Here is a 27,548-nt window from a genome sequence, read left to right as displayed (position 1 = left end):
GTTAGATCTAATAAAGGACATAACCTTATCTACAAAAGCACATTTCTAAAAAGGGAGTACAGAAAGAGAAGATTGAAACTGTCTCCCGAATAAATCAAGGACCAGTGAGGGGACAAGACTGGAATTTCAATGAACCTCCATTTTAAATGCACGGAAATCAAACTTTTTTCTTTTATTAGCTTGTGCTAAGGATGACTTCAATGTCGTCGTATTTTATTGGTGTTAGGATGCTTAAAAGCGGGGTTCTCTTTTCATTTTCCAATTAGCATTCCAGAATTCTTCATGTGGAAGAGAGGAAGAAGTACATGCAAGCAGCTTTTCCCCATTTATCGTCAGTTTATAATGTGAGGTATCTTCTAGTGGCCAGTGGTGTCCAAGAATGTTTGGAGTATTTATGGGATGTATGATCTGAGTATTGAATCTCTGTCCTTAACAAGATACAATATGGGTTGGGAGATGAATCTCTTACCTCCTAAAGAAGTGTCCTAGCCATTGAGCTTCTGGAGATACATGCAAGAGCGTTCTACAGCTTTGATGAGAAATTTTAATTATTTTAATGAAATGCTGTTGTATCACAAGTTAGCAAATAGCTATCACAAGCTAACAAATAGCTGTGCAGTTGCCTCTTGGAGATAGTATATACTAGTCAGTGGCTGACATGTAAAATACAGTACAACCAGCCTTTCTAAATACATTTTCCTGCTTCACAATTTCATTATTCACTTTATTCCCATCTGCATGTAGGAACCTTTTAATCATTTGGGTTTGAGGGAGAGCATTAATATTGTTTTTTGGTTTTGTAGTGAAATCTGATAATCTGTGTATTTCCCCTGGTTTTTGACAAAATTATATATTTATTGCCTTGTTTGAAATTCAGATGCACTCAGCACTTTAATCTGAGCCCATTTTATTTCTGCATATACCCCATGGTATTTCTTTATGCTTGATGAATTTCTCTGGAGATTTTTTGAAAAGCTTTGAGATTGACTGCCAGGTACTACAAACAGGTTCATTCAACACTGCAATCAGCTATTCTATTAATGGAATCAATTTGAATAAATTTCATTAAGTAAAAGTTCTAAAAACAAGAGATGGCATATCAGGAGGCTTGTAAGGACTATTTTGTAGGGATTCTAGTCCAAAAATAAGGTCCTGGAAGCAGTAGGATTTCTTAATGGTTTTCTTTTTTTCCTGTGGAAAATAAGCTTTATAATAGGTAGTGTGCCGTCCCTGTTCACAGGCAGCCTTTATTGCTGTTTCAGATCTAGCACATTCCTTAGAGTACAAATAGTTTTGAACTATTTTGTTAGCTTCAGTCGCTTTGGTAGAATTCAATCACATCTGCAATCTTTCCTAAATGTAGCCTTACCATTTCCCCTACCAAATTTTAAAAGGCCATTCCACTGTGCTTTTTCAAGTGCTGCATCAAACAGCGTGGCTGTCGTTTTGTACCTGTGGTACATCCTCTGGGCAGAGCATGCCGTCCTGTTAGGGTCTGGGTCGCAAGGACTGCCTGGGGTCTAATGTCCATATGATTACGTGTTCAGATTAAAGAAGCCAGCAGCCAGTGGTTCCCTGAACACTGAAGAGAAGTTAGTATTTTGATAGTCATCACTGACGGTGGTTTATTTTGTGATCCTGGACCACAGACGAGGCCAGTTAGTGCAGGATTTGTGTCCTGCGCAGAGGAGAATTTCTAACAGAACTTAAAGGGAAAGTGTTCAGTCCTGTTAAAGATCACCGTCCCAGGGACTTACAGCACCTGGCCAGGCTTCCCGTTGCTTTGCGTGCCAGTGTGCAACGTATGTGAGATGTAAAGAACGTACTGCTTAGCCCTGCTTCCCCTCCATGTATTCACCCAGCATTTTCATTTTTAAAGGGACTGTTGATGTGAAAAACTGCTCCTGGAATTCTAATCCCACTTTCTTGTCCTTTCATACACCAGTTTCAGCAGAGGGCCATAAATTATTTTGCAAACAAATAGTTAAGCACCTTTGATCTAAAGATAACTTGCCCATCACATTAATGAGGTGATGTAGGTTAAGTAATTTTGTGGGAACAGGACCTAGTCACATTTTTCCTGGGTAACTATGTATCCAGTCTGGTAGTGCCAAAGGTAAGTATGCAATATAATTTGAAGCTGCAGGGAGTGCAAGCAGAACTCTATTCACTTGGTCTTTAAACAAGATGGCATGAAGGCAAGTAACAAAATACCTTATTTATGTTCTGTGCAAAAGACTTCCTAGTAAATAATAATATAGAGCTGTCAGTATGCCAGGGAAATGCTATCAGTTCTGCAGCAAACTGTGTTGCAAAGTGATTTAGCTGCCATAGGTGGAACTCTGTTTAAGAATAGAATTCCTTAACACCCCGCCTGAGATCTTTTGAGATTGCAATAGAAATGGCCCAGACTCCCCTAGACTGCTCCTGAACTATTTCAGACCCAAGAGAAATTCATATATCCCTGAACACCCAGTAAAGGCAGGAGAATGAACTTGTCCTGGAAGGCTAGTAAAGCTCAGAGAAGAGATGGTTTACAGAGATGGAGTGATCATTCTTTAAATGTTGTATGGGATACGGAGATTAGAAACATAGGATCTTTGAGCTTATGTTAAATCCCAGAATTTGGAGACTTGAATTTTAAAATAGCAGCAGAAGAGAGAATTCAGATAAATGATTTTGCATTAGTGTTGGCAAGCTAAGCCAGGCCCACAACTACACAGATTATTAAGATGGTATAAATCCTGCCTCTTGTTGTAACAGGAACTGGTAACTCTAATAATTAAGGAGTAGGGGAGATCCATCCTTCAGCACAGGAGACACCTGTGTAGCAAATGTTACCCTAATGATACTGTCGTGTTCAGACTGTGAGCAATTGCGAGAACTGGGAGAAGTGTTACCAGAAATGAGGTATCTGATTGTGGGTCTTTGACTACTAATTCTCATACTTATTCCCAGTACCCAGTTTCAGAAACCTGTAGCCCAATTTACAAGAATTCAGAACACTTTGAGATTAAAAAAGCCAGTGGGTGCTGGATTCTGAAAATCCTGCATCCTTTAAACAGGTCAGAGTGGAAAAAATCAAGACAGCTCACCTCGAAGGTGTAGTGAACACTTTTGATAGTGTTGTGCCTCAATTCTATCCATAAGAAGAGGTTACTGCGGGGAGCTCTTAAGATAAGCTATTTATTGTTTGTGAAACAGCTCATTAATACAGTCATTAGCATCCTAGGGGGATCCCAGGAGGAAAATAATAATTTAGTATTCAGTGCACAGTTTGGATCTTTTACAATAAATGAGAAACACAAAATAAAGATTTTTGAGAAATCTATCCATTCAATGGGTATTGATAAACCTGAACACAGAACAGATACAGGTCCTGTGGAAACAGTACGTGAACCCAAAAATTATCATTATGGGGGCACAGGACTAGTTTTCGCATGCAACCTAAGTTTCTGAGTTCTTGACTTTGCAATTTAACATCCTCTATTGTTTTGGGGGGTTTTTTTTGGGGGGGTGTCTTATTTTCATTTTTATGATACCATATGTAGGAGTTGAAATGGGTTCTTACACAACAGTACATTATACCAGTGTGTCTCCCAGAAAAAGATAAGTCCACTACAACTTTTCATGTCTATGAGCTGCAGACAGATGGTTTTGACATTTATATAAATATCTTTGTGTTTTTATTGAGAGGTTCTAGATTTTGATCACTTAAGAGATTGTAATTAAACCTATATTTAAAAGAAGGCAACAGCTAGAAGACTTGACTCCTTTTTGCAACAGGAATACTATAAAGAGTTTTAAAAATATTAGCTGTATTTTAAGGAAAAGAAAGGAATGTAAGTTTTCAAGAGGGCTAACACTGATTTGCAATGAAAGCAAAACCAAGTAGGCAATAAAGCTTTTTGGACTGGTAAGGTCATGTGGAACTCACACAAAAATAGCTCTTCATACTGCTGGAGTACTGCAGTGTCCATGTGGCCTTTCCCATGTGTCTTTCTTTTCTCTCTTCTGCTGGGGAAAGCTACGTGCGCTCACGCCTTCTCCTCGGGGATTATCTCAAATTGTAGCAGGTTTGCAAACACAGCTCATATCATCACTGTGTATTTGACAGTGAAATTATGTGGTTTTTTGAACGGACTTTTTAGCTTGGATGCCATCTGACTAAATCACCCAAACTCTTCTTGCAAGTGAAACAGCCTCAGCAATTGAAAACCACTCATAGGGGACTAGTTTTAATAAAACCACCAGAAGGTGTTTGTTTACCTAGGCTTGAACCTCTTCTGCATCAGAAGGAATTTGAATAATTCTGTCTTTCCAGAAGGCATTGAAGAGTGTCATGTTTCCAAGCACCAGCTAGTAATATGACTAGTGTCAATTTTGTCTAACTAAATGCCATACTGTCTCTTTTAACTCTTCCTTCTTTCTTGCCTTCATTCATTTCATATCAGCACCTTTGAAAATGTGCCTATGAGGTGTTGTGCTACACCAGATTGTTTCCACAGCAACTTTCAAAGTAAGTGTTTTTGTAACACATCACCGTAGCCAGTAAAACCAGATATTCTTTGTACTGTAGTTGCATGTGGGCAACGGTTAGGATTCAAGGTTTCATGTGCTCATGCCACTACTGCATTTTAAATACCCTTGTGTGCCTTGAACCAAAACATTTAAGTTGCTCCATCTACAAAACCTGGTCTTTTTAACTCAAGCATTAGTGGCATTGGATTTTAGCTCTAGGGATCGGTCACTGGCCCAGTGTCTTCACTGGGACATGGTTCCCTCACTGGCATCATGGAGGCATGCAATGAAACAGTTCCAGAGAGCCGGCGGGTTCACTTTCTCACCTGTCTCTCTCTGTCCCTCTTTGTCCCTCTGTTAGGAGCTGTACTCTAAAGCTTCCCGTGCTTTAGTGGAGTTGGTGACGGAGCTGTTTCTTAAGACCCTGCCTGTTGTGACCGGCCTCTCTGTAAGAGAATGTGAGCTTCTGAAAGAGGAATGGCTTGAGAATTTCATCCCTCAGCTGGAGAAATGGGAGACCCACCGCCAGAGACGCTGGAAGCTTTTCCAGGAACAGCTATTGCAAGAAAAAAAAGTAAGAAAGACCTATATTATGTTCTGGGACATAATCCCTGTCTAAAAACAGGGATATGGAAAAAAAAATCAAGATACTTATCTGTGGGGAATATTTTGTCTATAAATATACAGCCCAGGTCGAGACACAGGATGAGACTCAGGATGGGCAGTTTGACCTGCAGTATGGAGTGAATATATATGCTGTGCATGTAGACTTGCATAGAGGAGTCAGAGAGTAATTACTGAACATCTGTCCACAGTGTTTGACAGCTTTGTCAGCACATAAACATTTTTTGGCAAGGCTGCTGTCTGATGTCCTCAACTCTTGAGCATCTACAGAAGCAGTTCAAAAAACCCTTCATCTGGTCTGTTTGGAGAGGGTACATTATGAATACAGCTTACAGGAAAGGAGGCCTTACAATGGTAAATATTTCTTAATCATTTTTATATATTAATACTATAATAATTGGAAACATATGATACACACTTTATATAAAACTTATTCTTTACTCTGAGAAGGTGAAGAAACACACATCCAGCTTTCCTGCTCTGTTTGGGCCAGCGTAGGGGGCATTGACATGAGAGGAGAAAAGCAACAACAGTAAATGCGGAGGCAGGTATCTTCAGCATTAGGCTGGAACTCAAATATACCTTCAATTTATTCATGCAATGCTATGTCTCTATTAACACTGCTCTGAAGACTAACACAGCTTAGTCAAAGAAAGACCTGTATACAAAGGTGTGCCCCTTCCCGAATGTCAAGTGTGTGCTGCACATATAGAGTAATTGGAACTTCTTAAATAAAAGGTTGGCAGAATTCTTTAACACTGGCAAAATCATACTTTTCCCTTGCCCCATTCTCCAAAGTGCCTGGACAATCCAGTACATGGTTCATAAGGTATTGATTGAGTCCCTAATTATTACACTCTGCTATAAGGTGTTTAACTTTTCCACCCACTCATATTTAGGGTTCTTCCATAAAACCCTGTGATTCAGGAAACTGTGGGCTTCCTGCTAAATCTGGTAGAGTGGTTTGCTGATCAGTGGTTTTAGAACACCCTTGGGAATACAAAAGTAAAATTATTCATTGGAAATTTTTAGCCATTTACTTTTTTTCTTCTCTATTTTCCTTAATCTGGGGTTATACAACATGCACTTCCCTCATCATTTTATATTTACTTTATTGTAACTCACCTGTTATCTCAACTTTTTTAAAAACAATTCTGCTTGCCTCTTCCGTTTCTGTGTCACAGGGATATCTAGCAAACTAAACTAAAAATATGCTTGGGACCAACCACTGATGCAAATGAGTCTGCTCACATGCTTTAAATTAGGGGTGGGCATTTGTGTTTTCTAGGACTGCTGGCTGGCATTTAGTGTTTGAATTTGGCATACCTATACCTTCAGTGATTAATGAAACAATGCCTGACCTCAACTTTTTTTATTTTGCCCCTTTTTATCAAGGATTAGATTCAATACCTGACTTGGCAAGCTTAATCCTCTAGGTTGGTGTTCATTTTCACATTCACCGAGGGTTCACAAATTGCCTGTCCTTGTATGTGAATGACCTGAGCAGCCTGGACTAGTAGGTGCACTACAAGCATGTCTCATAGTGCATGGAGACCAAAGCACCGTGGTGGTGCCTGCTGTCATTAAAAACCGCAGTCAGAGAAGGAGGAGGTTCTGGTGTGCAACTTATGATTAGTCTCAGAAGTCAGAGTGCATGTTAGGGCACCTCTGCTCTGGTCCTTCCACTGTCCCGTTGAACCTCAGCCATTGTTCAGGGCCAGAGAGGGTGTTGTTCAAGGGCTAGGAGACTCTTCACAGAGGTGGAGATCTCAAGTCTAAAGTTTTGTTCCAAAAATGCTGTTTATGTATTCCTCTGTTACTATCATTGGGCACAGTGTTGAGTGGAGAAACCACACCCCGGGATTTTTTCTCCAGGGATTAAAAGGATTAGTTCACCTCCAGCACCCAGTTGCTGGATAATAGCTCTCTGGGCAGCACTGTATGATGGATTCATTGTATGTGAATTCAAATGTTCCAGTCATGCCCAAGCATAGGTTATTTAAAGTAGAAAGCTGACATTCCATCACTTTCAGTGTACCGTAGCATTCATAATACAAAGCAGATGGCTTCCTAGCTGAAAAAAACGAAAGAAAGGGTTTGCTTACATCATTAACAGTAATTACTGAGCTATAGAGGAATTAATTTAGCAATGACAGAGCTCTCTCATTGGTCTCTGGGTCACCAGCACTGCTGTTGGGCCTTATTCAATAACAAAATTTCCTGAGCAGCAGAGTGAGCTGTCCTAAGGACAAGTGATTCTGTGGGATAAATTACTAGAAGAGACAAGGGTTTCTCCTAGTGGGAAAATGTGTGATTCCTCAAGACAGTATTCTTTGAGGGAGCTTAAGTAGCTTTTAAACTTAATGCATGTGGCTTTTTGGAAGTGCTTTGAACTAAACTGGAAAAAAAGTCTGCTGTTATCTCCAAAGGAAGCATGCAGGGAGATAGCTATTCCATCAAAGCTAGGCTGGCAGATTTTAATGTATAAGCAAGTCTGAAAAACATCACACAACTCATCATATTATGTTCAAATGCATTTCTTGGCCCTTTCCTAGTATAAACAGAGCAGCATGCACTTTTAAGCAATAAGCTGACACTGGTGTCCTACAAAAAGGAGCACTTGGTTTCCACCTTAAGAAAAGAAGGAAGTGACAGTGCCACACTTGTGACAGCTGATCATGTCATTTAGGAGATCCCAAAGATGTTACTGTGCTGAATATGACAGAAGATCCATAAATCAACTTTCATATTGACAGGCCTTTTAATTTATCAGGCATTTTCCAGCAGGAGATAGGACTTTCATCTGCCTCTTGATAAATGTACTATACCAAGAGTTACATAGTCACCTGCTTTACAGACTTGGGAAGTCTAACACCAGAAGGCTTTTCACCAGGGTATTTATGTGTGCTTTTCAAGGTGGCTTAAAAGACATTTTTCCCATTTACTTGAACTGCACTTTTTTTTTTTTTTTAGATTATCTTTCCTAGCATTTTACATATCTGGAATATGATGTCCTTTGGGGGAACAGAATCTCTTCTACAATTGAAAAGAAAAAATCAGTTTTGTATTTAACTTTTGCCTTATACGCTTGAGGATGTGAGTGAGGCAAATGAGAATAAATGACTAGTGAAAATAAATCTTGAGCGTTTTCCCCCGTAGCCCCTACCTCATGAGTTCTGTAGACGAGCTCTCCTGCCTGGGCAGCGGTTCCGGGGAGCAGACTGCTGCACCAGGCTGAGGTACTTGCTTGGCATTCAGTGTGCATCACACCCCATCTACAGGCTGTTAGGGAGAAATTGCTTTCCTTCAATTTCCTGAGAATCGGTGCTAAAAATGTCAAACTGAGAGCTGCAGAAGAAAGAGTGAGCTTACTTGGGTATAATTTGCTGTTGTATCTGAGGTCTAACTCAAAATATTTTATGGGTTTCATTACCTACCGAAGACATATTCCTCACCTTCATTGCCAGAGAGTAATACTTCACGTTAGCAGTGCTGCAGAAGGTCTTGTAATGGACTTGTTGCCAGGAAGCAAAAGATGGAGAAGCTTACAGAGAAAAAACAGGATGAGGAGATTTCTGTCCATTCGCACATCATTGCTTGACACCCAGTAAGCTGAACCAACATCTGCTTACCGGTTTTGACACGGTGTGCATTTTATTGCTTTCTCTTAATTTTATACACATTTTTTCATAGTGATTGGAATGACTCTTCTTTTCAAGAAGCCAGACATTCCTTGGAGCTTTACTCCCTCATTTACCATGCTTTTGTCACTGGTTTTACTGGTTAAATGCAGGAATTGGAGAGCCTGACTCTGTTCCAGCCGCTGAATCTGTGCAGCAGCAGCATTTTCTCCACTCTGTACTGACCTGTCTCTGAGCAAAGTAAGGCCATTCCCAAGAACAGGAAAGCTTGGAGAGGCACCTGGAGATTTGGCCCAGCATTGGAAGGTCGGTGCAGCACAAAGCCTGACCTTACCACCTGGCTTGATGAAATAGTTGTCTGTGTTTTGCTGGTTTTCAGCAATATGTCAGCAGCCTCAAATTAAGATTCCCAGGGGATCTTTGCTGTTGCATTTGTGCCTGCATGTGTGAGTTTTTGTAGTGTTTTGGAGGTGGAAAATGCCCAGCCCTTCCAGCCCATCCCAGTGCACCGTTGAAGTGTTGCTTCCAGTAAAACATGCAATATTCTGTTCTTATTCCCAGCTAATCCTTCCCTTCTTGATCATCTTTCTAATAGTGTTTTTGAGACAAAACACTGGTTTAGTATTTGGTCTAAATCTCAGTCTTCCTTATTTATCATCCCATCTTAAATGCATAATAATCCCCCTCCTTTCCTCTTTGTTCTCTTACTACTTAGATGGCTGATGTACTTCTACTGTTCAGTTTAATAACTGTGTGCAGCGGTATTTTCTGCTGTATTCTCAGCTTTCCATTGGTCTCAGGGGTGAAGAGACCTTTTATAAATTTTGCATACAGCTTACCTTAAATGGACTTGCAAAGGAAAAGGTGACTCATTCTTCTCCTTTAAAAGAAAGTCTGTGTTCACCACTACAGAACTGGGCTATTTCTTCATAACAGAACATAAACAGAAGTAGACAATGACTACAATCCCTGTCGTCGTTACTATTCTGAGTGCCTTTTTGGGTAGGAGATACTGATAGCAGCAGAGGTGTTAAGTTTTAGTTTCTTGGCTGCAATATTATATCATTTATCATTCCAGTTGTAATTCAGAAAACATCTGTCTTCTGTATCTTGGTGATCTACATCAGCTTTAATCCACAAGCTGTTTGAGAGTAAGTGTACAGACAGGCCCTTCAAAAGCAACTTCTCAGTGAATAACCAGGTCTCCAAAAATGATGGGAAGCCATGTCTGAGCCACAGCCAGTCTCTCGTTGAAAATGAAAATACTTCTAGAAGGTAAAAGGTCATTTTCAGCCCTTCTTTTAAGTGCTGAAAGAGACATTAAAATACACAATGTGATGGATCTACTAGGCATATGCAGAGAGGTGTGAAACACTAGGAAGCCTTATCCACAGAGCTGCTAAAGGGAAATACTGATACAGTTATTTCTTGAAGCAAGTATTTGCCATCTGTCATGATGATACCTGGAGACCTGATAGACCTCAGTTTGACACTTGCAGCATGCAATCGGAGAAGGCACTGTGCTCGGCTGTGCTGTGATTTTAAGAATCGCCTAGACTCAAATCAGTTGAGGTCTGGCTACACAGGTATGTCTTGTGGCTCTTTCCAAGAGCAGCCTGGTGGGCTCCCCGGCGTTGTACAGACTTTCAGGCTGTGCTTCTCATGCTCAGCTGAACTCTTTCCATCTGTCACCTGTTGATGACTGCCTGCCCGTCCTTCCGAGGCATCCTGCTCAAGAGTATGTGTTTTGGTAAGGTTTTCTGCATGGAGAGGGGACAGTTATATGTGTTGCCGTGTATGCTACAGGGAAGACACTATCCAAGAAAGAAATACATTTTTATTTTAAAGCCAAAGGTGGTGTGGTTTCTGATGTTCTGCACTTCCCAGGGCAGTTCATTCTGTGCTCACAGATAAAGCCTCTCTCCTGCACAGGTCACTGCTTCCCAAGGAAAAGACTATCAAATCCAGTAGGAAGGCCCAGTACCACTCCTGGTTCCTAACCCTAACAATCATGCAATTACACATCTAATTCTCTGCTAGACATACTGATCTAGTGAAACCTTGCTGTCTGCAATAACAGAAAATTTAATACCTCATGTTCTGAATGAGGCTAGAACATGAAGTGAAGCTGTCAGAGGGCTTGAGTATTATATTTAATTTAGGGCTCTGCATACATCTGCAGGCAACCTGCATTTATCCAGCTGCCAGTGTAGCCTAAAATATACTCTTCATCTCACAGTAATAGAGTTTGGGCCTTACAACCATTTCATCTTATGGCTTATTCATTAAATTCTGGCAATACGCTGAACAAAATCTTAAGTCCATATCTCCACAAGTTTACAGTCTAATGGCAAATCCTTCAAAATATTTAAAGATTAAATCCTTTGATCTAAATATCACCCTGAAGGAGCTGTAAACTTGCAGTCCATAAACCTAATCACGCATCTCCATTTCTAACTATTAGCACTATGTACTATACACAAAAGTGTGATGGAAGATGGCATCTTTATTTTGTTCAGTGAAAATAAAAACTGCATTCTCTACTAGTGAAAAAAAAAACAAACAAAAAGTGCACTGCAACCTGCTGATAAGTCAATGCAATATTTTGTGCTGTATTGTTCTTTTTCTCTTGTTCCTCTGTTGCTGAAACCGGAAAGGCTGTAGGAGACACAGCTGATCCAAAACAGTGCAAAGCCTCCCTTTCTTTTCAGTGAGCTTTGTTTAAGACTCTGATTGGGAAAAAAATATTCCTAAGTAGAGTAATTTTAATTCAGCATGAGTTTGTTTCTTGAAAGATGGGATGATTGTTTTTAGCAAAATGACATCAAATAAACCCCTGTTTCATAATGTGGTGACTAGAATGACTGAAGTCAGACTATCTTGTGATTGTAATTTTTTTCCCCTGCTTTCAGCTATGGATAAAAGAATATGCGCTGTCTGCTGTGATGCAAAAGCACCTGTCTGAGAAACAAGAGAAGATAATTCAAGGTGTCGTAAGCAGAGTAGGATGCCTCAGTGATGAGTAAGTTTGGTTTTATCAGTAAGCAGTGGGGTGAAACTGCACTGTTGCATGCACAGATAAAAACTTGTGTACATTATGTTGTGCAAAGCAGTGTTGAGGGACTATGAGCATCTTCAGACAGAGAGGCAGTTACTCTAGTTTTTTGTCTGAGTATCAAAAACAAATTAAAAAAACAGATATCATGACTCCTGGTAAGTAGGAAAAATAGAGTCTTCTGTGATTTGTCAAGTGGTGTGCTTTCTGTATATCTACTCCTGTGTTTATGAGTGATTTCTAATTTTGAACCAGCCTCTCTTTGCACTCTGTATGTCACATTGGAGTTGGATATTCTTCAAGGTAAAATGTTCAGTCCGGCACCCTTCAGCTCTACCTTTGCTTTCTGCTGTTATAATACCACTGACTATCGCTTTGCATGATAATGACTCCTCTCTTGCATTCTCTGTCTGTATTCACCAAAGAAACTTTTAGTTTTATCTCGTCTTTGTGCAGCTAAACAGCTCTTTGATAGAGATACTTCTCAAAAAACCACAGTTCTGTGTTATCTGCCTCGTTTTGATTAAGATATCGAATGACTTCATTCACCGTGGTCTTCATGTTACCAAAGATCAGAGCATTTGAAGACTTGTCTGTTTGGAATATTGGTATTATTGCCATTGCACTCCTTTATTTTGGCTCGACTTTTCAGTTGAACGTTCTATTTTCACGTTCTCTGACTTCAGTGTTTCCCAAGATTTGGTATCTAGAGAGCCCATGGCGCCTTACACATACACACAAGTTAGATGCAGGCATAAACTGTCATCCCAAATGTGCACACAGATTTCACTCACCTGGTCCAGAATCAACTTCAAAATTTGCTCTCCTGTTTAAAATTCACCACAAACTTGCTTCAGCCATGTCTGCCCTGCCAGCTAACACTAGCCTCTTCAATGTCTCTTCAGAGTGTGCCTCCTTGGTAATCCAAGATACGCTCTCCTGCATTTTCTTGAAATAACTTTCCTGTAGTTCTGATAACATACTCTTTTCATCTTATTTCAAGTCTCCTATTAAAAAAACTTTTATTATGTAATTATACGTGGCAATTTATCTCTTTTCTTCCTATCTTTATTTTAATTTAACTTCAGTGTGACAGAACTAGAAGTCTATCACAGCAGTTCCCATTCTTTACAGCTGAGCAGCTTTCCAAGGCATGCTTTGAACAAGAAGACTTTACACAGAGTGAATAGTAACTCCTGTCACCTTTGAGCAATGACTTTGCTGAACACAGGTGTGCCAAATCAGCAAGCAGCTCAGCCGATTGATTTTTAATGGTCCTTTTTACAGGTCTGTTAACTATATATTGCAAAAACACCGACTTCTGCTGTGTTCAGTACTCACAAGGTTAAGCCTCCGAAGAGTTGGAATGGCAGCCCTGGCCCGCATGAGACTGTCCAGAAAGAAGAGTTTGCTTCAGGAACTGAGAGAGCAACATACCTTGCAGAAGGGATCCTCCCCCTGCCAAGATGAGGACCAGTGGCAGTTACAGAAGGCCGTGGTAGGTACAGTGTCCGGGTGGTTTTTCTCCAGAGGTCTCATATGCTATGATGTCTGGCATTAGAAGTAGCTGTAGAAGATCCCCCCCCCCCCCCCCAAAAAAAAATGTACAAATTCCAAATAGAAAGGAAAATATTCTCTGTCAAAAATTCACCCACTGCTGGCATAGGAGGTCCCTGAGTGTGCCTGTTTTAGTTTGGGCAGACATTTAAAATTCCCTAATACTTTATCTACTGGCTAGCTATCTGTGATATGTGTTATCACAGCAAGCTTATTTAGCTATTTATTTTATATGAAAATAGTAATAAAAGAAGGCATGCCAATATGTATGAAGGACTTCTACACAAGTTACTGCTTCAAGGTAAGATAAACTATTAATTCTGCTAGGGATTGTAATATGCACTTGAAAAGTTCTTACTTGAGTATCAGAAGAAATTCTTCCCTCCACCAGACCTAGCAAGTTCTTCTATACTGTCATCATTTTTCATTCCTTTTTCTTTCTCATCTGTCCAGGAGGTGCTCAGCATCCATTCCCCTGACATCCTTCCAAGTAATCTGGCTCCTGTAGGTCAAGGAGATAGGAGAAAGTTTAAGGGATTTTTAGACTTGATATGCCCACAGGTCGCTTTCAAATCTGTTTGTGACTGTTTTTTAGGGTTAATCCATTAAGTGTTGTTGGTTATTTACTTATCTGCATTGGATACTTACTTAGAACAACACTGAATTTCAGATTTCAACCTCAAAGGACCCTAATAGTGGGTGTCAGCGATAGCCCCTGCCCAACCCACTGCTGCTGCACATATGGGTTGAACCCATCCAACACTTTGCAGCTCTGTGCTCCATGCCGTTGCTTTGTAATTAGCTGACAGAGATTATTTTGCATCCCTCTAATTCTGATTTGCATAATACAATGCCTAATTCTCCGCTTGGAAGAGGAATAAGGAAATTCTGTCTGCTGCCATTTTCATATTTGACACTTCTATTGAAGTAGTTCCTGTTAAGTGTGAAAATCTCAAAATCTCATTAACCTCCAGAAGAAATAAAATATAATAAAATACAAATGCATATGACTGCATTCCTCTTGTTATGTGCTTTCCACTACTCCCTCTCACTTAGCTCCCACGGGGACGTTAATTGATGTGTTCCACTGTGTTCCCTAACAAAAATGAAATGTCCCCAGGTATTACTGTTCCTTTGGCCTCTCTCCATTACAGCCTCTTTCCAAGGCCAGCTAAAACACATCTCACAGGGAAGTGCCTATATACACACATAAAAGATCCTTGCTGCCAAAGAAGTAGGACCTAGGTCTGGAACTGTGAAAAGTCAGAGAGAAAAAAATTTTATGAAAAACCTCCAAAACTAGAGACGATGTATAAGGATTTAAGGAAAAGGTTAATCTACAGACACTCAACCAGAGTTTTAGACATACCGTGTTATTTGAACTAAACTTAATTTGAGCTTGTGCCAATTTTAAACTGGTCGACAGTGTCATGTCTATCTGTTGATTTCATATAAAATGTGAAACAACACTAAAGAAGCCTAGCTTGGACATGATAATGTGACACTGGGTCTCTTAAAAAGAAGAGAAATGGTTTAATGACATTCCAACTCTCTAAAAAAAAACCATCAGAAACATATGTCTGAGCCATAAATAAAGACATGTCAGAATAACCCAGCATTAATAGGGACATCATTATTTTCCACAGATGAATGTGGGCAGAGCAGGTTCTTTTCCTACTTGCATTTCTTATTTCGAAGAGGGAATCAAATAGGTACTGTCAAATGCCCCAGAATGATTTAATGTTATTTAGCTTTAAATGAGAATATTAGTATAAGAGGGACATCAGCAACTCAATAGAAGGCAATCTATGGAAGACTAATACACGTAAGGAAGACAGAACAGGTCACGCTGGTGAGTGTATACTATTGTGTGCTAAAGAGAGTTTAGAGGGAAAGTGGATTTAAAAAGAATCCTAGAAAATGGTGGCAATGATGGTCCAAAGACCTCAAGAGACTCGAACTTTTCAGCCTAAAAAAGTGTCTTCTGGAATATAATAGGTTTTAAAACTGGCATAAAAGATGTGAATAGGAAACAATTTTTCTCTTGTTTCTGATAAAAGAAGAGAGCACTGAGCAAAGCTAGTAGATGGCAGGTTCAAAATAAGAAATGTGTGGATAAGCTGTAGAACTCACCACCACAGGATGCTGTAGATGCCAAGAGTGCAAATGGTTTCCAAGTGCTATGAAACACATTCATGACCTCTCCCAAGGGCCATAAGTACCACTATACCAACTTTTTCTCAGGTGGACCCCACAAACAAGTCATTGTGAATGGGCGTAGGACTTACTTTGAAAGTGAAGCTGACTAAGTTCGTCAACGTATTTAAATGGCAGTGCTATCTTTTTGTCTGATTACCAGGAGTCCCACATTCTGGAAGAGGAGGAAAAGCTCAAGGAAGAAACGCAGCAAACCCATTTAGAATTTCACCAGCAGCTAGTCACAGAAATTCAAGAAGCTCTTCAGTTTCTTCAGCAGCACATGGAGCAGGTGATTGGGCGGACACTGCTGCAGCATGCCCGACGGGAAGCTGGAAAAAAGAGTTCAGATGATGGACAGGACTTCAAGGTATTGAAATGTTCAATAGCAGTTTTCCAGACAAAATGAGTGCTACTTTGCTAAAATGGAAGACAATTTCATTTATGCTATGCCTAGAAGTATCAGCAGGCGACCCTTACGACCTCTGTCAAAACTGAAGATACCTTGCAAAGTATTTACAAACGAACACTTATGTAGAAGTACAGTATTTTCTAGTGACTTGCTATAGAAGCCAGAACAGGTTTTATTAAGCCAAACTCTGGAACGTAAAAAAAAATTGAGAGATCTTGATGACAGAGAATAGCAAAACTGAGGAAGAAATGGAGATGGTTATCTATCAATGAAGGTTTTATGGTTAATTAATAGTATTTGTATATTAACAGCATCATAATAATTCATAGATAATAATTAAATAAAAATAAAACTTCTTTCATAGGTTAATAAAATTGTTCCAAAGCAAATATTTGGATTTTCTGTAAAATGGAAAGTTGTAGTAGAGCTACACATATATTGATTTACTTTTCTGGCAGTCAGGTTGACAGGTAAAATGGGCTATAGAGATTGAACAGATAGGGGAATGGCCCCTTCCCAGATGGAGCTGAGGAACTTTAGAAAGATTTTACTGTAATTTTTCATGTTGAAATGTTCCATGGATGAATAGAAATACTTGTTTTCCAGTGTCTGTCTGCCACATTTTTTAAGCACAAAATCCACAATTTTGTGTGCACATACAAAATTAGATCGGGTCTTCACAGAATCACAGAATCATATAGGTTGGAAAAGACCTTTAAGATCATCGAGTCCAACCATAAACCTAACACTGCCAAGACCACCACTACACCATGTCTCTAAGTACCTCATCCAAACGTCCTTTAAATACCTCCAGGGATGGCGACTCAACCACTTCCCTGGGCAGTCTGTTCCAATGCTTGATAACCCTCTCGGTGAAGAAAAATTTCCTAATATCCAGTCTAAAATATCTTCCTAATATCTTCAGTTTTAGGCAGATCAAAACACTTCAGTTTTTCACTTAGAAAATGAATTGTGACTTGTACTGTGTAATACAGGAGAGACTGGTGGAAGCTGCTGTAGCAAGTGTGTATGGGACCAGCAATAAAATCAATAGACTGGTGCAAAACTACTATCAGCAATTAGGAAAAATCACAGAAGGCTATGAAGGGAAAAAGCTTCAACAACTGAAATCCTTACAAGGTACGTATGATATTGACAACTATAAGATAATTCTTGTTTTGTAACAGATAAATTAATTTTCTTATCACTATAAAGATTGCTTTTAAAGATAACAGAAATCTGTTATTTAAAGTAAGCTACAAAGCAAAATTTCCACCTTTGAAGGAGAAGTGGTAGAACTGTTATTATTAATAATTACTTGAATTACAGGCATAGATGCAGGACCCTGTTACTTGAAGTTTGGTACAGACACACACAGAATGATGACCCAGTGTTGGAGATTATAGTTTAACCACGAACTCTGGTTCACCAAGCTAAGATCAGAGATACCACCATAGTCACAACCACCAGCAGTTGATTTTCTGGTGCTCTAAACCTCAACACAAGGCGGAAGAATTTAGAAAGCAGAGAGTTGTACAAGTATGAGGTTGTACAGCCAATGTCTACCATAAACAGTGTTCAACTTTGCATATTAATATATGCAAATAAAATTAATAAATGAATCAAATATTCATAGGGAGAGAGGGTATATGACAGGCCCTTACAAGCTGAATCTTTTCCCTAGAAGGGAAGAGATCAGGGTTTGCAATTCCTGCTCCCATGTTAGAAAACATAAACATCATTGGCAGTCTGCTTCCTCTGAGGTGACTGCCCTCAGCTTTGGGGAATAGATTCTTATATTCATTCATTTTTTTGGCTCAGTGAAATGTTGTTGTCTCTGAAGTTGAGGAAATGCATTAGAAGAGGCACCAAAAAAACCAAGCATGCCCATCCTGGAACACTCTGTGAGCTACTACATTGTTTCTTAGCTGTCAACCATGACCCTCTCACAGGTTGTGAAACTTCTGAAGAGGTTTATGAACTCCTGGATGTCACATAAATACAGGCAGTTTCTCCTGGAATTATTTTTAATTGCTCAGTTCCTTCAGGACAGGAGAACAAAAGCAAGCTGTGATTATTGATTACTTTTGTAAACATTCTCTCCTCCCCAGATGAAGGCTGTTGGCATTGAATGAAGTTAGCAAGTTAGCAAAATGGCAATAGCTTCAGAGGCTAAGTATTTGAGACACATGGGATGGATTTTTTTTCTAAAAATAGAGCTAGCAATTTTAAATAGAAAAGATTCTTTAACCATAGAAGAGAGTTTTTGAAGAGGAACAGGCGTATCCACTCAAGACTGAGATCCAGAGATGAGTTGGTACGAAGGATTTGTGAGCCCCAGTAGTAGCTAGATATGCTGCCTGCTTATAAGACAGAACCAATCTGTTCTGCGCTGCCCTCTTGTGAACCTTGAAAACTTTAATATTGGAAGCTGAAGTGCTAGGGTTAGGCAAAATCTGTGCGGGGATTTTTGACAATCTGTATTTTAGACATTGGCAGCTAGCAAGGCAGTCAGTTACTTAAGTTCTCACAAAGTCCCTCTAAAGACCTTTTTGGCCCTGATTCAGCCAACTAGAGTCTAAAATCCCTTTGATTTGAGTTCCTTTAAGCAGGAATTAAAACTGAAACCTGTTCCAGAATGCCTCTCTGATCTGAGCTGAGATGGATGTCATAGAATCATAGAATCATAGAATTGTTTAGTTTGGAAAAGACCTTTAAGATCATTGAGTCCAACAGTTAACCTAACACTGCCAAGTCCACCACTAAACCATGTCCCTAAGCACCTACACGTCTTTTAAATACTTCCAGGGGTGGTGACTCAACCACTTCCCTGGGCAGCCTGTTCCAATTCTGGACAACCCTTTTGGTGAAGAAATTTTTCCTAATATCTAATCTAAACCTCCCCTGGCACAACTTGAGGCCATTTCCTCTCATCCTATCACTAGTTACTTGGGAGAAGAGACTGATGCCCACCTTGCTACAACCTCCTTTCAGGTAGCTGTAGAGAGCAGTAAGGTCTCCCCTCAGCCTCCTTTTCTCCAGGCTAAACAACCCCAGTTCCCTCAGCCGCTCCTCATCAGACTTGTGCTCCAGACCCTTCACCAGCTTCGTTGCCCTTCTCTGGACATGCTCCAGCACTTCAATGTCTCTCTTGTAGTGGGGGGCCCAAAACTGAACACAGGATTCGAGGTGCAGCCTCACCAGTGCCGAGTACAGGGGCACGATCACTTCCCTAGTCCTGCTGGCCACGCTGTTTCTGACACAAGCCAGTATGGTATTGGCCTCCTTGGCCACCTGGGCACACTGCTGGCTCCTATTCAGCTGGCTGTTGACCAACATCCCCAGGTCCTTTTCCACCAGGCAGCTTTCCAGCCACTCTTCCCCAAGCCTGTAGCGTTGCATGGGGTTGTTGTGACCCAAGTGCAGGACCCGACACTTGGCCTTGTTGAATCTCGTACAGCTGGCCCCAGCCCATCGATCCAGCCTGTCCAGGTCCCTCTGCAGAGCCTTCCTACCCTCAAGCAGATCGACACTCCCGCCCAACTTGGTGTCGTCTGCAAACTTACTGAGGGTGCACTTGATCCCCTCGTCCAGATCATTGATAAAGATATTAAACAGAACTGGCCCCAATACTGAGCTCTGGGGAACACCACTTGTGACCGGCCGCCAACTGGATTTAACTCCATTCACCACAACTCTTTGGGTCTGGCCATCCAGCCAGTCATTATACGCTTGAATGTTCTGCTTCATCAGTGTTTTGATTTTGCTCTCAACTGGTCTCCCAATTAGGTTGTGAGACCTAGAATACCAGTCACTAGAACCACAGTCAGCCTTCTGGTAATTGCTCATTTAGATTATTTTTTCTCCTAGAGTTTGTGTGGATATATTAGTGTTTCAGTGTATTGGTGTTCCATGAACCACGAAGAAGAAAATTGCATGTGTAAGCAGCGCACATTTTCTTTTCAACTGAAGAAAAAGAAAATCCTTCTGCTGCAATGTAAGCCTACAGGCATGAGGGAGGATGAGAGTATTTATGTTGGTAAGAAAAGCAGGAGTGTTTTAGATTTGGGTGAGAGAGAAACCCAGCTGCAATTCACAGATCAGATGAATGTGAAGTGAAAAAATATTGCAAACCTACATCTGCATGCTGCAGCCCGGCTGAGGTTTTCAGTATCCACAGATAACTACTTCAGCTTTGTGGTGCTTTTTACATTAGGAGTGAGCACTATCATCTAATAAGGGACTTTGATGCTTTAGTACACGTAAGTCCTTCTTTAACCTAAGTCTAAATTTGTGATGCAGAACCCCACTCCTTTCTCATTTCAGTATTGGCCCCAGAAGCACTTAAATTTCTCTCTGTGATTCTTAACAGCTGAAGCTCTGCTCCAGAGCACAGCCAGGGCACCCTAAGCCCTGCCAGCCGGCCAACTACTTTCCATCCAAGCTCAGCCAGCAGGCAGAATATCCATGTTTCTTCCTTTTCAGAAGGGGCTGATCTGTTAGGTGATCTCCAAGCATGATTACCATACTGAGAGTGTGATCATTCTCACCAAATACTCTCATAACTTCTCTCTCTAAAACACAAGATGGAAGAAACAGAGTTGGCAATAGAGCCACCTACTATGTGATAGCCCTGGGGTTAGAATGGCCACATAGGAAATTTCTTATGTACTTCATTCAGTGATAGCTAAATGGGAGTAAGGACCATAATGCCAGGCTTCCCTCCCAGTGACTGTGCTTAATGTCAGGCTAGAGGATTTTGTTTCTTTGGGCATCCCTTGGCCTAGTAAATCTGAATTTACTATCTGTCTGGCACAGCCCCAGGAAAAAAGGTGGAGAGTACCTCCCCTCGCCCAGCCAGCCCAGCCCAGCCTAGAGTACAGCCAGTAACTGCTTCCTGACGGGTGCTGGTGGTAGGAGAGGTGCCTGTCAGCCTCTCCAAGCATTTGGAAAAGGTCGGATGCTCCCCAAATGAATGTTATGTACCCTAATCTGTTACGTACCCATCCATCTCCCTCCTTCTGTGCTTTATTTAAAAGCAGTGGTGCAAGGAAACTGGTCCTATCTGTCAGACATGCCTCAAGCCTTGCTGCCAGGCAGGACTTCAGGAGCAAGAGTCAGGAGCCTGGTCAGCAGATAAGTACCAAGTTACTCGCAGAGTGTGAGCGTACGCAAAAGTACCCAGAATACTTCGCCATCAAATGAGGGGACGTCTAGTGAAGTTAGGCGTTCCCAGGACTAAGTGGCCTCTGAGCAGAGATTTTCTTTATATTGCATTTTTTGTTTAGGTGTTACAGTTCTTGCGTAAGGCATCAAGGTCTTTGCATAAAATTTCTGCTTTGAATTCCATGTTAATCAGTTAGCCTAGTGGGAGAAGTAGATAAGAATAGGAATTCAGTGACATTACCTTCTCAGCTAAATGATCTACAAATTATTGTCTGTGCAACAGATCACAGTGGCAGAGCAAGAGTGTGTAAGAAGTACTTGGTATCTCTAAGGAGCTGTAACTTTGGAAGACTACCTAGAACAGGGATTAATTTGTGCTGATGCAAAACATAAACTGTAAGGTTGCCACAACTCAGAGTTTGTAATTTTGAGCAGAAGATTTTACAAAAACATTATTTCAGCAGAAAGAGGTGAAAGGAACAGACTTAGGAAGAAACAAGAGAATGAACTCGCATTGAGAGAAAAACAGACCAAAGGCCTGCTGAATGTGTCATCCACAGTCCATCAAAGGTAAGAGCAGGCAGCAGCACTGCTGACTCTATTTAAATAATGTTGTGAGTGTTTGCAGATCTACATAAATGTCTAGCTGAATAAATGTCTTGGGTTTGCATTTTATATTTGTCTTTGATGGAAAAGAAGTATCTGTTGCCAAATTATGTCTACCCTTTGATCTCAGAGAATTACTTTCTTATTAAATAAACTCTCTGATGCTCGTTAATTACAGACTGAAGAACTATACATAGACAGTTTGAAAAGAGAGGATGAAAAACAATGCCAAAACATATGCCAAATTTTAAAAGAAATTTAACATAAATATAGGATGGGAACCGATGCTGTCTAATTCATTACGTTCCATCTTTTCTGCTTTGATCATCAAAAGTGTTTGTTAGTTTGCTGTTGAGTAAACATGTACCATAATGAAGAGAAAATGTTTGAAGCATAAATAATACTCGAAATGGCAAGAAGATTTCAGTGAATGCCTTGGACAATCAAGATTACTTGCACTAAATTTAGAGTGGAATCCCTCAAATGTTAATTAAATAAAAATCATATTTAATTCATTACTGATTTTATGAAACTTAGAGTCCAGACAAAAAGCACTGCAATTGCAAAGAAATAAGTTGTCATAAAAAGCTGTATGACTTGGCATGCACGTGACACATTTTTGTAGTGATTTTATTTCTTTACTCTTGGTTTATTATCCAGAACTACACAGCATCTGCAATTGTGACATTGTAAAGAGGTTAATTCTTTTTTTAGATATTCGGTTAATTCTAAATTGAAAGAAATCATTGCCCACTTTCTGGTTTTCATCCTTGTTTGAATTAGTATAGAAATGGATTCATGTAATAACGGGCTTCATAAAAGATCTGTTAGTTATTCATTATCAAGTTTATAATTTATTCTGACATATAAATTCACTTCTAGCTGTTGTCTTAGTTTTTTCCTTCCATAATCTATTCTAGTGTCTTAAAACAAAATACAATCAAATTGGCCTTCATGCAAGCAGAAATATGGTATTGAAGAATGTAACTATTCAGTATCTAAGCTGGTCTCATAACCATTAGTAATCAAACCCGTTTTCTATTGTCATTATGATTTCTTTCCGTTTTCTATTGTCATTATGATTTCTTTTACAGTCAAATCTCAGTCCTGTGTAAATTAATGGCAAAGTTTCCATTAATTTGTCTAATTTGTCTAACTCCTATTAAACTCAACGTAGATTGTTTTATTTCCTTTTGCCCTTGGTGCAAGGTTATGAATGTGAGTTCAAAAAGCAAATTTTGAAAGCTAACCTTCTGTAAGCATTGACCATTACAATAGCAACTTCATTATGTGTAGATGTCAGAAACAATTTCTGTTACCTCCTTCCCTGAGGAATGTGATGGGTGATTGATAGCATTGGTTCAAGGTAGATCAGGCAAGAGAACAGAAGAAATACAGATTCAGCGAAGTTGCAGCCATTCAGGTTCTACTGTATTAATATTAATCTTTAACCAGCAAAATAAAACAAGCAAGGAATGTAGTTGTCAATGCTCCCAATTGCCAGGTTTTGAATTACCATGTTTCTGGCTCAGTCTCAACCTGCTACTGAAGAGCCCTGAATGAAATGCCTAATTCTTAATCCTTTATCCTCACACCTGATCTTCTAACAGCTTGTCTCTTTGGCAAGCAGACAGTAAAGCTGTCTTACAAAAACATACAATGGTTTTGAAAGCAGACTTCAACATTAGAGCTGAACTCCAGCTCCCAAAGTCTGGGCATGGACAACCGAAACGCCTGCTGCAATTCCGACCTCTGAAAGGCGCTTATATCCCATGGAAAGCCAAGGCAGGTTATTAAAATAAGTAAATCTATTAAAAATCTACCACAACGTTTTTTGTCCCAGCAGAAGCTGGATGGGCCGATACTGTTAATGAGCCTTTCTCTCTACAAAATCTTCTACATACACTTTGCCAGGATTGTATTCCTCCCTTGAACTGAACAACATTGGTACTTTTAAATTTTTCTTGACCAGGATGGTGCTGCAGCAAAAGAAGGTTTTGGCTCAGTTTGAACTGCAGCAGCAAATTCGTCTGGAGTCTCTGAAACAGAAGCTGCTGGGATTGCATCACCTAGAAACTGAGTTGGAGAATCAGCTAAAGGTAAATCAGGGTAAAATGACTGACGGATCTGAAGCAGTCCATGGCAAAACATCGAACAGGTTGTAAGGGTCTCTTTGCTGTCCTAGTTGAAATCAGTGCTAAGATTCACTGCTGTCTTGTAGGAAACGCTTCCCTGATGCTAGCCATATTGTTTCCTGTGTTTCTTCAATGACATACGCCTTTTTGTCATGCCACATGTAAAATAACATAACCCAGAATCACCCTGTGTTGTGTTAGCTGACTTCTGGTTTATCCTTGTGTGCAGGAAGCAGAGCAGGACTTTGTGAGCGAGTTGGCTGCGCTGGCCCGAGTTCCAGTGGCTGTGAAGAAGAAGCCTTCCAAAAGGAGCAAGCCAGCAGGTTGGTACAATCCTGAATTGTTTTAAAAGCCTCACATCATTCCACATATCAGTGCGTATTTTGCAATATAACACAATGGAGTTTCAGGAGAGATTTTTTGTCAGTGCCATTTCCCTAATCGGGATGTAGAAAAGTAAGGCAACCTTCCAAGGTCACCCAGCTCGCCAGCGGCACAGCCACAGATAAGTGTCACCATTCCTCACTCCAGGGCAGTCCTTTAGCCAATAGATTGCATTGTGTCCACTGAGGTAAGACTTTGCCTTGCTCACCAGAATTATTTTTCATGTCTTTATCATGGTCTTTAGAAATTACTCTGTTCACCTCAATCACTAAGTCTTTGGGAGAACAGCAGAGCTGAATCACCCAGCTTTCGTTCTCCTGGTAGAATGGAAGAATCGCCTTCCCACACACATGCTCAAGAGTAGAATCTTACTGAATCAGGAAACTTGAAATATTTATATGCATTTACTGCAGTTTTAACAAATTAGACTAATTCATTATTCAAGAGATACCTAGGGACAAATTGTCAGAATAGCAGCTCTGTTTCCTGATCCACATTTGGGGTGGAGTGTGCAAATTCTCATCCTTTGAGCCATGCAATCCTTCTGTCATTATAAGAATGAAACATTTGGCATTACATTTGAAAGATTCTGAAAGGTGAGATGGGTGCCCGAAAGGGAAAAGCAGCTCACTCACCTGGACAATTCTGAAGTCTCTCTCCCCAGTCGGTGGTTTCTCAAGTGTGCACAGCTGTTTGCCCTGGTAGGCACCGTGACCCCAGGGACACATGTGGAAGCTTAGCTCAGGGCCCTAAAAACAGTGACTTTTTAACATCGGATTGTTCTGATTCAAATCACATAAAATTATGAATTGGCTTTTCTTCTGTTTGCTGGTAGTAAAAAGCCATTTTCAATTACTTGCTAAAAAAGTATGATAGGGCTTTCAACTGTTGCACCTCGTGGAAAATTACTTCAGTGTTCAGCAATTTTGAAAGTTCAACGTCTGCTCTGTGAGAACTAACCGATAAAAACTAAGTAAAAAAACTATATTCTAGACTAATGTAAAGTGGAATTATTTTCTTGGAATAATAACATATGTATGAAGTGTTAGAGCGTATTTTTTTGCTTTAGGTTAATCAAAACCAACCAAGCTCTACTATCGGTGATTCTTTTTTTTTAATCCACATGCTTTTGGCAATTCAGGGGAAAAAACAAACCCAAAACCAAAGACCTTTCAGTCACCAGAATCGGAAGACAAAGATAATTCTCATGAAAATATTCAAGAGCCCCCTGGACTGACTTCTGACTTGTGCAGGTACAGTAGAGGCTAAAGAAATGGGCATGTGAAAAACTATTTATAAAAAGCAGTACAAAAGCTACTTCATAAGCAGGTATGTCAATCAAACCCAAAATATAACACCTACACTAGCTGAGCTTCTTCCTTAATACTTAACTTCTCACGTGTATTTGACCTTTTTTTTCCCCATATTCTTTTAATATTTAGGAAAATCATCCGAGTTTGCTTGTCTAACTTTGCTGTTATGTATTTTATAAATAACTTTGATTTTAGGTAGAGAAATGAGAAATGCTGTTTCTGAATTTCCTTTAATTAGGTTTTTTAAAACCTGAGTCACAGACAGCATAAATCAGCAGAGACAAGTGAATCCAATGGAACTAGGCTGACATGTAGCAACCAAAATATGGCCTGTGGTATTTAGGCTTTCAACTTCCACCTTTATTTCAGGAACAAAGGCAAGCGCCAGTCTTTGGCTGATGAGAGTAGCAGCTCTAACAATGATTTTCTTGATAGATGTTTCAGTTGGCTTATGCTGGGGTGCTAACTAGAGGAGAAGAAATGGCTACAAACCTGAAAGATGCCAGCTGATTACTACGGGCAGATCAAACCAGCCAGCTGGTCGCTGGGGCTTGATATATTGAGCAGAGAAAATCCTGTTGACAGGCAAAGCAAACAGTTGGTTCTCAGGAGCCACAGGCCTTTGGGGAAAAGTATTTATCCCCTGAGTGACCTCAGCCTGGGACTGACTTCAGGAGATGGCTCCTTTCCCTGATGGCATCAACCCTTTTCACACACTCCTTTCCCACAGCCAACAAGGGATACGTGTGTAGGGAACGGGGACCCAACAAAGGAACGTTTATCTTTGTGCAACTTTGTTTTGGCAGCCTCAACAGGGGCAGCTGAAACCAGGGAGTGCAGAAGATATAATTATATAGCAAGCACCTTTCTTCTCTTATCAAAATTAATTTAGTTTAAGAGAGAAATGTAGCATTTGAAAAACTCTGTCTACAATTTTATTTTTCTTGTTTCTTTCTTTCAGAGAGAGGTTATAGAGTCCACATGAAAGGGAGACTGAACCGAGGAAAAACTCAAAGATGCTTAAAAAAAGAGGCAACAGGTAGCAAAAGCATTTATATGAGCTGTCTGAACACAGAGTACCAAACCATTCTTCTGGGGAATCTCAGCAGCTATAAATACTTACTGAGCTGCTTTACTGAGGCACAACAAAGAACATCAATAATAACCGAAAAATCTTCTTCAGCTACAAGACCAAGAATCAATCCCATGTTCCTTTAGCTGTTAGTAAAACATTCCCACTTGGTTTTGGTAAGGGGGAACAAGGAATTCTTTAATATAAGCTCTTCCAGATCACTTGAGGAATGTGGAGGGGAGATAGTTTTAGATTAGGAATATCCCTGAGGCGAGTGCACTGATAGCAGAACAGATCCACACTAGGCTGCTGGCCCAGGTCGGTGCATCTCAGTAAGGTTTCATTATAATAGGATGTGCCATTTGCTTTTGAGCCCTAAATGTGGTAGGCTGGGTCTTAATATTTTGTGGTTACTACTTTGAACTAACAAAAATAGATAGAAATGTAAAGAATACGTAAACAGACTTCAGATGGTATCGGTACGCCAAAAGATTAAATTTGGTCTCTCTTCTGTTATATTTTATTGCTTCCAGGCTATGTATGCTTTTTTAAATTTGTACAAAGATTTTTATAAATTTATTTCTCTACAATTGTCTCAGATTTCAAATTATTTTTAGAAAGAGTGAGACAAAACCAGTTTACTGTTTCATTTTTTATACTTCACTTTCTAGTCTTCTTCCTTAAGTACACTCTTTTGTTTCCAACATACTTTGTTATGCTCAGTACGTTTCCTATGGGAATTCTTCTTGTTATGCAAAGCAGCTAGTTCTTACTGGCTGTACAGAGCACCTGTACTGGGTAATAAATTGCCCCACTTAAGCAATCTTGCAGCTTTCATGAAATGAAAATTTTCTGCCTTTTTAAAA

At 40.0% G+C, this 27,548-nt stretch overlaps 1 protein-coding gene across 1 annotated transcript in view; it reads left to right on the top strand.

Moving 5' to 3' along the window:
* EVC (EvC ciliary complex subunit 1) overlaps positions 1-27,261 on the top strand; it is a 510,906-nt gene extending 483,645 nt beyond the window's left edge. The window contains exons 2-8 of the mRNA XM_075499736.1: positions 15,758-15,964; positions 17,002-17,146; positions 21,634-21,742; positions 23,751-23,877; positions 24,143-24,236; positions 25,439-25,550; positions 26,572-27,261. Of these exons, the coding sequence (XP_075355851.1) occupies positions 15,878-15,964; positions 17,002-17,146; positions 21,634-21,742; positions 23,751-23,877; positions 24,143-24,236; positions 25,439-25,550; positions 26,572-26,584 (687 nt within the window). The 5' untranslated portion in view covers positions 15,758-15,877 and the 3' untranslated portion in view covers positions 26,585-27,261. The remainder of the gene's footprint in view (positions 1-15,757; positions 15,965-17,001; positions 17,147-21,633; positions 21,743-23,750; positions 23,878-24,142; positions 24,237-25,438; positions 25,551-26,571) is intronic.
* The last annotated feature ends 287 nt before the right edge of the window (positions 27,262-27,548 follow it).

Source organism: Mycteria americana, chromosome 4 (genome assembly GCF_035582795.1).
Source record: "Mycteria americana isolate JAX WOST 10 ecotype Jacksonville Zoo and Gardens chromosome 4, USCA_MyAme_1.0, whole genome shotgun sequence".
In the NCBI taxonomy this organism is placed as follows: Eukaryota; Metazoa; Chordata; class Aves; order Ciconiiformes; family Ciconiidae; genus Mycteria; species Mycteria americana.
The sequence above is the reverse complement of the archived record's forward strand: the minus strand, read 5'-3'. Positions and strand labels throughout refer to the sequence as shown.